The sequence below is a fragment of the Petaurus breviceps genome, unplaced genomic scaffold (genome assembly GCF_028583685.1).
Source record: "Petaurus breviceps papuanus isolate PSGF00001 unplaced genomic scaffold, PetGlider_PUasm1.0 90847, whole genome shotgun sequence".
Taxonomy (NCBI): Eukaryota; Metazoa; Chordata; class Mammalia; order Diprotodontia; family Petauridae; genus Petaurus; species Petaurus breviceps.
This window is the reverse complement of record NW_027187360.1, coordinates 2,737,150-2,750,529: the sequence shown is the minus strand read 5'-3', so window position 1 is coordinate 2,750,529 and position 13,380 is coordinate 2,737,150. Positions and strand designations below refer to the sequence as shown.

The 13,380-nt window shown below is 37.3% G+C and overlaps 2 protein-coding genes across 2 annotated transcripts in view; both read right to left on the bottom strand.

Annotated features, from left to right (window-relative positions):
• Positions 1 to 13,380, bottom strand: part of CSE1L (chromosome segregation 1 like) — a 415,445-nt gene that overhangs the window by 179,099 nt on the left and 222,966 nt on the right. The window lies entirely within an intron of this gene.
• The window catches only part of ARFGEF2 (ARF guanine nucleotide exchange factor 2), a 132,343-nt gene that overhangs the window by 72,565 nt on the left and 46,398 nt on the right, over positions 1 to 13,380 (bottom strand). The window contains exons 7-11 of the mRNA XM_069072365.1: positions 5,522 to 5,602; positions 4,822 to 4,970; positions 2,579 to 2,709; positions 1,798 to 2,032; positions 1,488 to 1,587 (exon numbers count right to left, since the gene is read on the bottom strand). Coding sequence (XP_068928466.1) covers positions 1,488 to 1,587; positions 1,798 to 2,032; positions 2,579 to 2,709; positions 4,822 to 4,970; positions 5,522 to 5,602 — 696 coding nt within the window. The remainder of the gene's footprint in view (positions 1 to 1,487; positions 1,588 to 1,797; positions 2,033 to 2,578; positions 2,710 to 4,821; positions 4,971 to 5,521; positions 5,603 to 13,380) is intronic.

Below are 13,380 nucleotides of genomic sequence, written 5' to 3'. Positions count from 1 at the left end.
GTTCAGCTGGCTGGCTGCCCCTAATCCTCCATCTTGTCTCTGCTCCTTCAATAAGCATTTCTAAGTGCTTAACACTTGTCAAGTCTTGTCATTTCTAAGTGCCTCTAATATGCCAGGCACTTGTAATACCAAAAAAAAAAAAAAAGGAAAACATCTCTATCCTCAAGGAGCTAACATTCTAAAAAGCAAAACAACAAGCACAAGAAGACACAAAACATATACAAAACAGTCATGATGTAACGTTGAAGAAAAAGACACTACCTGTAGTGAGGCCCCATATATTTGAGCTAATTCTTTATAGAAATAGGGATTTAAAGGGGGGGGGGGAATGAATCCCAGGGATAAGGGACAGCCAGTGTAAAAACACAGTTAGAAATGGCAAGAAGAAGGGGCAGCCAGGTGGCTCAGCGAGTAAGAGCACCAGCTCCAGTGTCAGGATGACCTGGGGATCAAATCCAGGCTCAGACACTTAGCACCACACCCAGAAATAACTGGCTGTGTAACCTTGAGCAAGTTACTTAACCCCAATTTCTTTAAAAAAAAAAATAGCAAGAAGGTCAGTATGGCTAGAAGGTAAAATTGAATAAAGGGAAGTAATGTAAAGGAAGGTTGGAAAAAGCAGGTTAAGAGGAAAAGCTTGGGATAAGCATCAAATGCCAAACAGAGGCATTTAAACTGAACCCTTGGAGTACTAAGGAATTACTCTCATTTACTGAGTAGGGAGGTGACACATTAAAGACTTTTGCTTTAGGAAAATCACTTTCGTAGCTATGCAGAAAACAGATAATAGTAAGAAGACATTTGAGGCAGGAAGATCAATTTAGGAGACTACCACAACAGTCTGCAGGAAAGATGATAATGGGTTGAACTAGGATGGTAGTAGTGTGAAGAGAGTGAAGGAGATGTATAAGACATATCATAGATATCAAAATACAAAAAGATTTGGTAATTGGTTAGCTATGTGGGGTGAGAGAGAGGAATCAAGTATAGTTCTGAGGCTGTGCATTTGAGTGATTAGTATGATGGTCTTCAACTTGGTGAAAATATGGAAGTGATACCATCTACATCACGAACTGGATTCATAACCTCATTCATAAAATGCATAATGGAAACTTCTGCTTTATCTACCTCAAAAACTGGTTATTTGAATGAGGTATAGTTTGTGACTCTTCTATTAATCCAAAGTGAGATTCTTCCTTAACATAGAATAAAATGACATAAATCTAATATGGTACAACGCAAAGCTATTTACCTCTTCAAGAAAACAAATTCTCTTAGAAAGGAACACTTCCTCTAGCTCTCTCACAGCTGTATCTCACTAAAGCCATCCCATTCTTTTGATCCACAGCAGCTGTACTGCAGCATTAGAGATAGTCATATTTTTTAAGCCTTACTGATTAGTATAGTTACCCCAGTACCTAGCACAGAGCTCATGGCATTACCCATAGCAAGATGTTTGATAAATGATAACTAAATGAATGAAATACCTGCACAAATCCTAGTCAGAGTCTGAATAACCATCCATTTATGCTCAAAAGAACTTGTTGATGTTTCTAAAATGTTCAAGAAAATCTCTTTGAAAAATACCTGTATGAATGAAAACCAAAAGGAAAGATTTAACAGATAGGTAATAATTCAATACTTTATGTAACTCTACCCCCCAAACAATCTTTCTTCTTCTGGAAATGCAAAGCTCCTTTCCCAAGTAGTCTTGGTTTTTAAAGCCCTAGTTTCTAATTGTGAATGGAGCAGTTCAGATGCTATCAACTAATCAAAAACAAAATTCAATGACTATACCTCAATCTGCATTTTCAAATGTGTCTTAAAGTTTGAAAGAAGTGTGAGAAAAATGGCAAGAGACAGCTCAAAAACATCAGGCACTGAAGAAACTCCATTTTTGGATAATGCCACACAGAGGTATTGCTTAATTGCATTGATGAACATTTCATGGGTCCTGAAGACAGGGCCAGCATTTTGCAACACTGAGAGAAGCAGCTGAAGGGAAACCACCTTTGAACGTAGTTCATGAGATCTGAAGATAAAAAACAAAATGTAGTCTTTAAAATATTGTTGTTCCTTAACATCTTCTAACAAGAATATTTATTTGCCTTTATGTCACTGAGGGTATCTTTTCTGCAGCAGTCAGGAAGTCATGAGTTGGGCTCTGTCCCTGACTTACTGTGCAAACTTGAGGCATGATGAGGTAAAGTAGATCTAGTCTCAAGTCTAGCTGCTTTCCCACCTAACAGCTAGAAAAATCTAAATGTTTTCTGCTAATTCATTATGATCAGCTCTGTCCTGCACCAGAAGAATTAAGGAGTTTTCTTTTAAAACTTCTGAGAAAGTTTAGCTTCAGTGGCTGCAGAAAAGGATAAGCCCAAGGGCTTAAATATGAACCCATAAGGAAAGACTACAATAATTATAAAAAGGTTCATAAACTGAAGACTTGGTGCTGAAACTTCCTGCAGTGCAAGAAGCATCAAAACAGGATGACTAATGCTAATCCCTTTCACTGTAGAAAACCATAAATTGCTTCTGGAACATGGTGGGGAAGATACATTCTGATAAACTTCCTTACTTGGGATCTGGGGGTCCTTCACCTAGTGGCTTCATGGAGAGCTTGCAGAGCGACCTGAACACTAGAAAGGCATCTTTCTGCAGAATGTGAGAAAATTTAGCAGCCACTTGAGGTCCATGTGCATCTGATTCCTAATGTTAAAGTAAAACAAAAAACAGTCAAAATGATGGCTTTTAAAAAAATTGTAAAATTAGCAGATTTACTTCTTCAAAAGAGTTGAATAGATCAAAGAACTTAATTATGCCCTGGAACTTGGACTTCAAGGGTGGAGGGAGTTATAGGAAAACTGAAAATGAAAACTATGTTTGATTCAAAAGTTTTTACCAACAGACTTACTAGTTATATGACCCTGGGCAAATCACTTAGCCCCAACTGCCTCTCCACACCTCCCCAAAAAAGTTTGTACCGACAGGATTAAGCTTATTTTATAAACAAGCACAATTAATTCAGAAACCAGGCAAGATAAAGCAACACTCCAATAATCTCAGACAATAAATTCCCTGGCTGTTTTTCTTAGGCCTCATCTTTCCCTCTAAATTTTAACACCACTGACATTCCTCCTTATCTAAGATATTTTGTCCTCCCTTGCCTTGTGAGACATTACTCTTTACTCTCATGTAGCTCCTTTCATTGGGTTATCATTCATCTCCCAAAAGTAAGTCAGAAGAGTCCCCAAGACATTTTCCTGGGACTTTTTCTATCTCAACATTTTCTCCTCAGGTGGTCTCATTGATTCCCAGGCATAAATTATCATCTCTATGCAGTTAATTTCCAAATTTATATATCTCGCTCGTCTCTTTCCTGACATCCAATCCTGTATCACTTGGCCGGTTGGCCATTCTCACCTGGATAACATAAGTATCTCAAATTCAACATGTCCAAAAGAAAATTATATTTCCTTCAGAACTGTTTCTCCTTTAAATCTGTCTGTTTCTATTTAGAGCACCCTCATTCTTGTGCCCACCCAAGTTCACAATCTGAGTCACTCTTGAATCTTACCCTTCCCTCACTTTCTACATTCTATCAGTTGTCAAATGTTACGGGTATATTGCCATAATCTCTATCAGATTCATCCTCTTTTCTCCACTTCAGTCACTACTTTATGTAAAGTCTTCATTAATTCTCTCGTGTAGTACTACAAGAAACTATCTAGGGGAGACTAGGTGGTGCAGTGAATAGAGCACTGACTCTGGAGTCAGGAGGACCTGAGTTCAAATCTGGCCTCAGGCACTTAACACTGACTAGCGATGTGACCTTGGGCAAGTCATTTAACCCCCATTGCCCTGCCTTCCCCCCTCCAAAAAGAAAAAAAAAAAAGAAAAAAAAAGAAAGGAACTATCTGCTTCTTGTCTCCAGCAAGCCAGTTCATTCTCCCCAGAGGTGCCAAAGTTCACTCCTTTTCTCAAAAATATTCAGCCCTGTTGGTTCTAGAATAAATTTAGTACAAAAAATATTTATAGTAGCTCTTTTTGTGGTGGCAAAGAATTGGAAATTGAGGGAATGCCCATCAATTTGGGAATGGCTGAACAAGTTGTGGTACATGGTTGCAGTGGAATACTATTATGCTACAAGAAATGATGAGCAGGATGATTTCAGAACAACCTGGAAAGACTAACAAGAAGTGATGCAAAGTGAAGTAAACAGAACCAAGAGAACATTGTACATAGTAATAGCAATACTATAAGATGATCAACTATGAATGACTTAGCTATTCACAGCAGAGTGGAGACTTTCTAGGGGTACAGAAAATGGAATCTAAACTACTAAACCTCATAATTATTATTTGGCTGAAATTCAACTGGAGCTTGATGTTTACTACTTTATTTTTATTTCAATTTTATTTTGTATAAAAAAGCTTACTTCAATTTAAAGGATCTGTGTATCCAATAAAGGTACTCCTTCACCAACCCAGGGTGTAAACACTCCCAGTCTTAAAAGGCTGCTGTTGCGAGTATCTGAGGTTAAAAAACTTTATCACCTGGTGGTCAAGCAGCTTACCTGGTCTTTCGATCAGAGATATATAGCCCACCCCCAGACTTGTCCTCAAAGTCTTTTCAACTTGATAGAAGCTGTTAAAGTTAATGCCTGTATCAATCAGACCTTCAAGACCCCAGGATCACCTCTGATCTTACAATGTCATGTCATATAAGAACTACTTAAGAGGAAGTTTCATTAAAAAAGAAACACAAAAAAATTTAACTTGGCTATACAAAACAGTTATCACCATATCAACAATCTCATACCAGATTATCAGCTGATGATAATGACTGCCTATCATCTGCAATTCCATTGGTTTGGGAGTTTTCATCAATTCCACTAGAAGTAAGGTCCTTGGTCTCCAATTCTCCCAGGACTCTCTGAGTTTCCAACAAACCATGTTTTCCTGTGGCTTCTTAAAATGGGAATGCATAACACCACAAAATCAGTATTTGCAATTAAAAAAACCTCTATCTAAAAGGACTGACTACATAGAATCATTTTAAAGTTAAAAGGAATAAAAAAAAAAAACATCAAATCTAGCCTTCTCAACTTACTGGTAAGGAAAATCTAGAGTGAATGAGTGGCTTATTTCAGGGTACACAGTGGGTTTAGTAGTCAACCTGGGACTAAAAGACTCCATAATCTACTGGCTGTATTCCCTCCCCATACCTATCATTATCAGTGACTGGCACCAGAAAACAGGAAAAACTCTGCAAGTGTCAAGATATACTTTAGTGTAATAAATGGAAAGCCTTCTAACACCTAATGACATCTTCTGACACTATTAAAATAGGTGATGGCTAGATGCTTTATCACACTCCTGTCTCAAATTTAATTGCAATCAAAGTTAATGAAAAATAAATTTATAATTTTTGGGTTCCAAGGAAAAGGTTTTTTAACTTAATTGAAAAAAAAAAGAAAAAAGTCCACCCACATTAACATATATTTAAGACATTCATTTACCTTTAACAGCAGATGTTACGACATCTTCTAAGATGCCCTTCACCACTTCATGAGCTCCTTCAATAGGGGTTTCCTCAGAACCTACATGTCCAAAGATTTCCAGGAGAGATACAAGAGGGCAAAAAGGTAAAGAACATTACCAATTTTTTTTAAAGGAACTGCTCAGAAGATAAAATGGATCAAGTACTACAGAGAGTATCATTTAAAGCTTATACTTGCAAAATTCTACAATACCATTTGAATATACTGCCTCTAAAACCTGTAAGTCACCAAATCATATCTATTCATATTCTACTGAATTTCCCCTTTTCTGTAATGTGTGTGGGTGTATATATTTAAATCTATATCTATCTGTCTGTCTGTCTATCTATCTGTCTACCTACCTACTACCAGGGTATCCACACAGGCACACACCTTAAATTTATAATGATTTGTATTATGGAAAATGGGGGAGGCATTTCAAGACGATAGACAAGTTCTATTTTTCCAAAAGGAGAAGATGAATTCTTCAAACAGCCTGGTAAGTTTGACTTTTACTCCTCTCAAAATTCTAGAAATGTATTAAATATGTTCTAGAAAATAAATACTTTTTCATTTGTTCAACATGTGATTGAGAATGATTTATGAGTACTTAAGGGAAAACAGTGATCATTACAAGACATAAGTGCAATCAATTAAGCAGTAAGCATTTATTAATCACATACTATAAACCAGACACTGTATTAGATGCTGGGGGCACAAAGAAAAAATGGCAAAGTACCTGGCCTCAAAGAGCTTGCATTTTAAAACAGGAGAGATAGCATAATACATATGTAGATTTATATACAAAAAACATACAATGCAGATACAAGGTAAACTTTAAGGAGTTGAAAGTTAAAAACATCAGCAAGTGAACGGGTCCAGGAAAGGTTTTATGGAAAAGGAGGACCTTGAGCTACCTTGAAGAAAACCAGCTTTAGAAAAATCACTGTTGTATGTGGGGAATCAAGTGATCTAAATTTCAGTGTCAGTTCTGCCACTAATTAGAAGTAAAACCTTGAGCAATTTACTTCATTTCTCCAAACCTCAGTTGTCTTAATACTAAAATAAGGAGACTGAGTTAACTCTAACATTCTATTTTTTAAGGATGATAAGATACTAATTGGGCAGGAAAGGGAAGAACAGCCACTCCTCAACATTCTTGAGTTTGATTTTCAAAACTTCAAGCATTTGCATGATTTTATTAGCAACCTTATTTTCACTTTTGCATTGGCAACTGCACACATTCACAACTATGCACAGTACAGGAATAAAGTGAGAAGTGTGATGCAGGCAAGGTTATGGAGCAACTGGTATCCTAGGCACTGGTCTTATTTACCCTATAGTTGCAAAGAGCTCCCCATGCATACATTACATACTTTCACTGTTTCTCTTTAAACTGGAGCTTTGTGTTGCCATTATGTATAGTTTAAGTCCTCTGAGTTTTAAGGTCAAGTGTGCAAAATCAGTAATGCAGTTCAGTGAAAAAAATAAATATATTAAACAAACTTTGTGTCAGTATCTGTAGCCACTGTCAAACTGAAGTTTGGTATAAAGTAATTAGCAAATTATTATATCCACAAAAAGGAAGAAAGTATTTGTAAAAGTGTTCATGAATCCACTCCAGAAAGTGCTTATTATCAGAATTCATTGTTTTGTTATAAAGAATTGTGTGCAGAAAAGTGTATTTTCAGCAATCTCTAGAGAAAGATTACAATTTTTTGGAGTTTGCAGGAATCTAACCCCATATTTCTCATAAGTTCAGTGTATCAACATTCACATTTTTGACCTTCACATCATTTTCTAGGTACTTTACCTGGTGCAAAAATTGAGGATTGACTGTAGTTGCACAGAAACAAAAAGAAAATTCTTTAAAGGTCTTAATTTTAGGCCCCAATTTTATACAATTGAGTTACAAACTACCTAATTTTGTGTTAACTTAATCTAAAACCATATATATACTTCTTATCTACTTCAAAATATTTATTATCTAGTATGGAATGTTTTTTAAACTGGACAAAAAGAAATTAAGAATTCAAGAGTAAAGAAGAAGTTGTCCCATTTAAAAGCTAGAGTAATAGCTGACAAGAATGGTGACTTTATTAGCTCCCATTAGCTTAAAATTACCATCTTCATGAACATGGTTCCCCGATATATATGTATATATTTTTAGCCCTCATTTCTCTCCTGAGCTCTAGTCCCACATCAATAACTGTCTACTGAACATTTTGAACTGAATATCCCATAGACATCTCAAACTCAAAATGTCCAAAAAAGAACACAGGTTTTCCCCTCCAAATATTCACTCCTATATTATGAGAACTGGTCTATTACTGTTAAGGGCATTTAGCAGTTAGCACAGTGCCTGGCACATTGTAGGAACCTTATAAATGTTTATTGATCAACTGAATGTTAGATACCACTATCCTTCCATGTACCCTTAGGTGTCATATTACACTCCTCACCTTCCCTCAGTCCATATACCCATTCAGTTGCCAAATCTTGTCATCTTTACCTCCATGACATCTCTCACATACATCTTCTCTTCATACACCCTGCTACATACACTGAACCTTATTTGGTCTTTCAGCCTTATGTCTCTCCCTACTTCAATCCATCGTCACTGTCATCAAAATGATTTTCCTAAAGCATATGTCTAATGGTATCACTCCCCACCCCCAAACAAAAACACTTTAGGAGCTCTCTACTACCTCTTGCATGAATATAAACTCCTCTGTTTGCCATTTAACAGAAATGTGGCCCCATCCTATTTTTCCAGTCTATTATAGATCATTCAACTATCACACATTCTAAAGTATAGACAAACCAGTCTTCTTACTGTTACTCACACATGATGCCCTATCTCCTATCTCCATGCCTTTGCACTGATTGTCCTTCATTCCTGCAATACATTCCGCTCTTCACCTCTGCCTCTTGGAATTCCTGGCCGTCTTCAAGACCATCATGTACATGGAGCCTTTCCCAGTTCCCCTAGAGGTTAGTGTCTTCCTCCAAAAAATAACCAAATTTGTGTGTGTATACATACACACACATAAACACACACACAAATGCTCCCTATATGTACACATGTTATCTCCCACCAACAGAACGTAAACTTCATGAGGTCAGGGACAGTTTTGCTTTTGTAATCCTAACATCTAACATAGTGCTAGTATGTACTTAATAAATGCTTGTTGATTAAATGAGAAGAAAAGGAGCCAAGAAGCATTCCAAGCACAGTTTAGATGCCAAAAAAAGTTGGTGACAACAACATACTAACTGTAATAGTAGTAACAGTTAAGATGTATACATTGAAAAGTACTTTACATATATTATCTCCTTTGAGTCTCACAGAACACTGGCAGGTAGACAGTACAAGTATGGTTATCCCTTATCCCTTCCACATCATGGACTTTCCCCATCAGGGTTTCACTATATCTTGTTGGCAAAGGAAATTAAATGGGAATTTTGTGTAAGCTACAGATGACAAAAAGCCTATAACTGAATACTTAACCCAAATTTTATAATAAGGTACTGTAAATACTCCATAAAAAAAATTCAGACTTCTTCTCTTGTATGAAAGTAGGGCCAAAAAATTTTATGTGGATTTTTCAGATCGTGGGGAATGCTGCACCCCTAACTCCCAAGATGTGAAAGGGATAATTGTATTATAATCACCATTTTATAGATGAAGAAGCCAGGGGCTCAGAGGGGGAAGTGACTTGCCTAAGACCACACAACTTATTGGCAGGAGACCTCAGATAATAATAGGGTCTTTTGATGCCAAGTACAATATTCTATATACTATTCTGTCCTTCTGGATTTTGTTCCCTGAGAAAGACAGGTAATAGAGTCAAATGAAAAGACTCAGAACGTCAGGGTTCAAACATACAAATCACTTCCCCTCTTTGAGTCTAAATGTAAAATGAGAGGTTATATGTAAAGGTCTCTAATGCTTACTAAATAAAGTTTGAATCCTGATTTATAATCTGATTTCAACATGCTCTTTTAGCCTTATGGACATGGCATATTCTAAGAACTGAACCAGGGGAGAGGAGGAAGAGCAGAAGACAAAAACAAAATTGTCTCTGCCCTGGGAGGGCTTCTACCCTACTGCTGGGGCAGAATATATACAAAGAGAAATGTAACTCAAAGTAAAAGAGATATGGGATATGGAAGCAAACAAAAGACCCTAGGAAAGAAGAAAGTTGGGAATAAAAGAGCACCAAGAACTAAGGGATATGAGGGAAGAAGTCATGGAAGAGGTGGCACTAGATCTAAACTATGAGGGAAAACTGACAGACACAGGAAAGGAGAGCTAGCCTGAAAGTGAGGAAGACCAAAGCCTGACCTTACTACCATGACCAGACATAAGACATCATCTCTCTAAGGCTCAGTTCCCTTCCTGAATAATGCCTGTAGTACTGATTTTAACAGGTTGTCTGAAATGAGAATCAAATGAGATAAAAGACACAAAGTGCTTTGCAAACTTTAAAATACTATATGATTGTCATTAAGCCCATGGGGACAGTACTGTATAGTGACAAGAATGCCAGAACTGGAGGCAGAGTCCCTGGGTTTGAATCTTAGCTCTACCACTGGCCCAAAGTCATAAAGGCAACAAGTCACAACCTTTTTGAGTCATATAAGACCAGTAAGGTCATGATTCTAGACAGGTAGTGATAAGGAGGTCGTGCATTATAGGGATAAGTGATAGCTTGTGTAAATGAATGGGGGTAGGAGATGGAATGCTGATTTCATGGAACAAGTTTGTAGTCCAATTTGGCTAGAGTACAAGGAGAATGATTTGAAAAGATGCTGGAAAGGTAGGTAAGAATCATTTTTTTAAAAGGGAGGTAAATATAACTATGGCTGGGAGAAAATTCTTTAAAAAGTAAATAAAATAATAAAAAAATAAGATAAATACTTTTAACTACATAAAGTCTTAAGACTTTGGCATAAGCACAATCAATGCAGCTAGAATAAAAAGAGAAGCTGCTTACTAGGAAAAAAAATCTTTGCAACAAATATATCTGACAAAAGTCTGACACCCAACATCTATGCCTGCCATACATATATGGATATATCTATTCCTTGTATATGAACAAGAGTCATTCAGTATAAACAAGGAGGGTTTTTTTTGGAGGGGGGAAGGCAGGGTGATTGGGGTTAAGTGACTTGCCCAAGGTCACACGGCTAGTAAGTGTTAAGTGTCTGAGGCTGCATTTGAACTCAGGTCCTCCTGACTCCAGGGCTGGTGCTCTATTCACTGTTCCACCTAGCCACCCCTAAACAAGGAGTTTTCAAAAAAAGAAATGAAAATTAACTATAACCAACTAGTCAACAAGCATTTTATTAAGTGTTTACTATGTTTCTGGCTCTGGGCTAAGAGCTGAGGATAATATATATACAAAAAGCAAAACCAAACCCCTGCTCTCAAAGCAAATATAATCTAACCATAGGGAAAAATGCTCCAAATCAATAATAGGAGAAATGCATATTAAAATAACCCTGAGATTTCACATCATACCATACTAGCAAAGATGATGAAAATCATAAATTTTAGAGGGGCTGGTAGAAGACAAGCACATTAATGCTCTTGGTAGAAGTATGAACTGATCCTCCCAAACAATTTGGAATTATGCTAGAAAAGTCATACATACACTGATCCAAAGATAACACCATAAGGCATATAGGAAAAGGAAATTTAAGACAGATGAATCTAGAAATTAAGATAGAGCTATCTAGAAAACAATTTGGAATTATACTAGAAAAGTCACATATATTCTTTGAGCCAACAATAACACTATTAGCAGGCCTGCACAACTGGCAGTGGTTATGTCAAAGGACTTCAGGTGGCCTTCGAAAAACAGGCCACAGGCCTGCTATTAGGCATATAGGAAAAGGAAGTTTAAGACAGGAAAAGTTCTCATATACAGACAGACAGTTCTCTCTTTATATAAATTTGCATTACATAAATCTAAATTTACATAAAAGAATTCTGAAAGAAATCTGCATTCAAAAAAACCCCCAAAACCCTGTGATAACTTTATTGTACTGTACTGTTTGCTTCTGCTCTCATTTGCTGTTGCTTTCTCTCTGTCTTCAGGTGCACAACTCCGCCCCCCCTCCCCCCAGCCCTGACCCACCAAAACCAAACAAACAAACACACACCTAACAACTTTTAAAAATCCTCCAAGTGAAAGCAGAAGAATGGAGGCACAGAGAGACTACCATTGGACTGAGGACTTGGTCTGAGACCACCGGAACTAGAGAGGAAATTTTTTGCCCCACCCTACCCACCTTCTCATGTGTTCAGCCCTAGCATATCTGTATGTCTGTCTTCTGTCCATTTGTGCTTAGGTACCAAGTGTCTCTCTCTGGCCCCCAACTATCACCTGTCTTCTCTTGGTGTGTCTGTTAGGGCCCCCACGAGTCTGCCCCACTGTGTGTTCTTCCTCTCACTTCCAACTCAATGTGTCCTTGAACTGTGTGCTGCCACTGCCCCCTCTCCCTCACCCCTGCCCTTCCGGGGCTGCTGCCTCCTTCCCTTTCTCCCTTCTCCATGTGGACAAATTCTCATTACATAAAAATCACTTAACACAGAGGTCTGTGGAATGATCCACTTATTTGTAAAGCAAGAACTGTCTGTATACAAAGATATATCACTTTTTTCGGTAGCAAAGAACTTGAAGGAAAGTAGGTTCGAATCAATTAGGGAATGGCTAAACAAACTGTGGTATAAATGTAATATTGTAATATAACATTACACTGATACAACTAATATAATTATTACAATATTAAGAAATGCAAATATGAGGTACTCAGGAAAACTGTAAGATTTGCATGATACAGAGTGAAGTAAAGCATATTCAGGAAAACAGTTTACACAATGACAACAAAAAGGTTAAGGAAAACAACATTAAACTACTACAACCAAACTCTGGACAGCACAATTATCAATTCTGCCTTCAAAGCCCTGATAATACAGTATGCCTCTGGCCTCTAGGGAAACAGGTAGACTAACGGTGCAAAATGATGCCTATGACAAGATATGATCCATGTGCTGATCTGTTTTGCTTAACTATACTTCTTTGTTACAAAGGAGGCTTCTATAGAGGCCTCTTGGAGCACAGTGGATAAAGCCCTTGGCCTGGAGTTAGAAAAAACTGAGTTCAAATCCAGCCTAAGACATTAGCCATATAACCTCGGGTAAATTACTTAAATGTCTAGGTTTCTCAACTGTAAAACAGGGATAATAATATCACCTATTTCCTACGGTTGTTGCAAACAGGACAATATTTATTAAGAGCTTAGCTTAGTACTAGAATATAAAAGGCACTATATAAATGCTATTATTATTTTAGAAAATGGATAGTCAATGGGAAATGAAAACAATATGAAAAAGTAGGTTTTTTTTTTAAATTAAACTTAAGTTTTAAAAAATAAGAAATATAAGTGAGAGTCAGATTATACAGGGCCTTGAAATGCCTGGCTGAGACACTAAGAGACAACAGAAGATTACTGAAGGGTTTTTTTGCTTTTTGGAGGGTAATTGGGGTTAAGTGACTTGCCCAAAGTCACACGGCTAATTTTTGTGTCAAGTGTCTGAGGCCGGATTTGAACTCAGGTCCTTCTGACTCCAAGGTCGGTGCTCTATTCATTGTGCCACCTAGCCTCCCTGTCCTGAAAGTTTTTGAGCAGAGGAATGACTCAGTCAGATGTAGACATTAGGAAAATTGTTTTGGCACCTCTGTTAAAGATGGACTGGAGAAGTCACATGGGGACCAGTTTTGGGGGGAGGAGTAATAAGAACTTGAAAGAGGAAGTGTTTCTGTGAA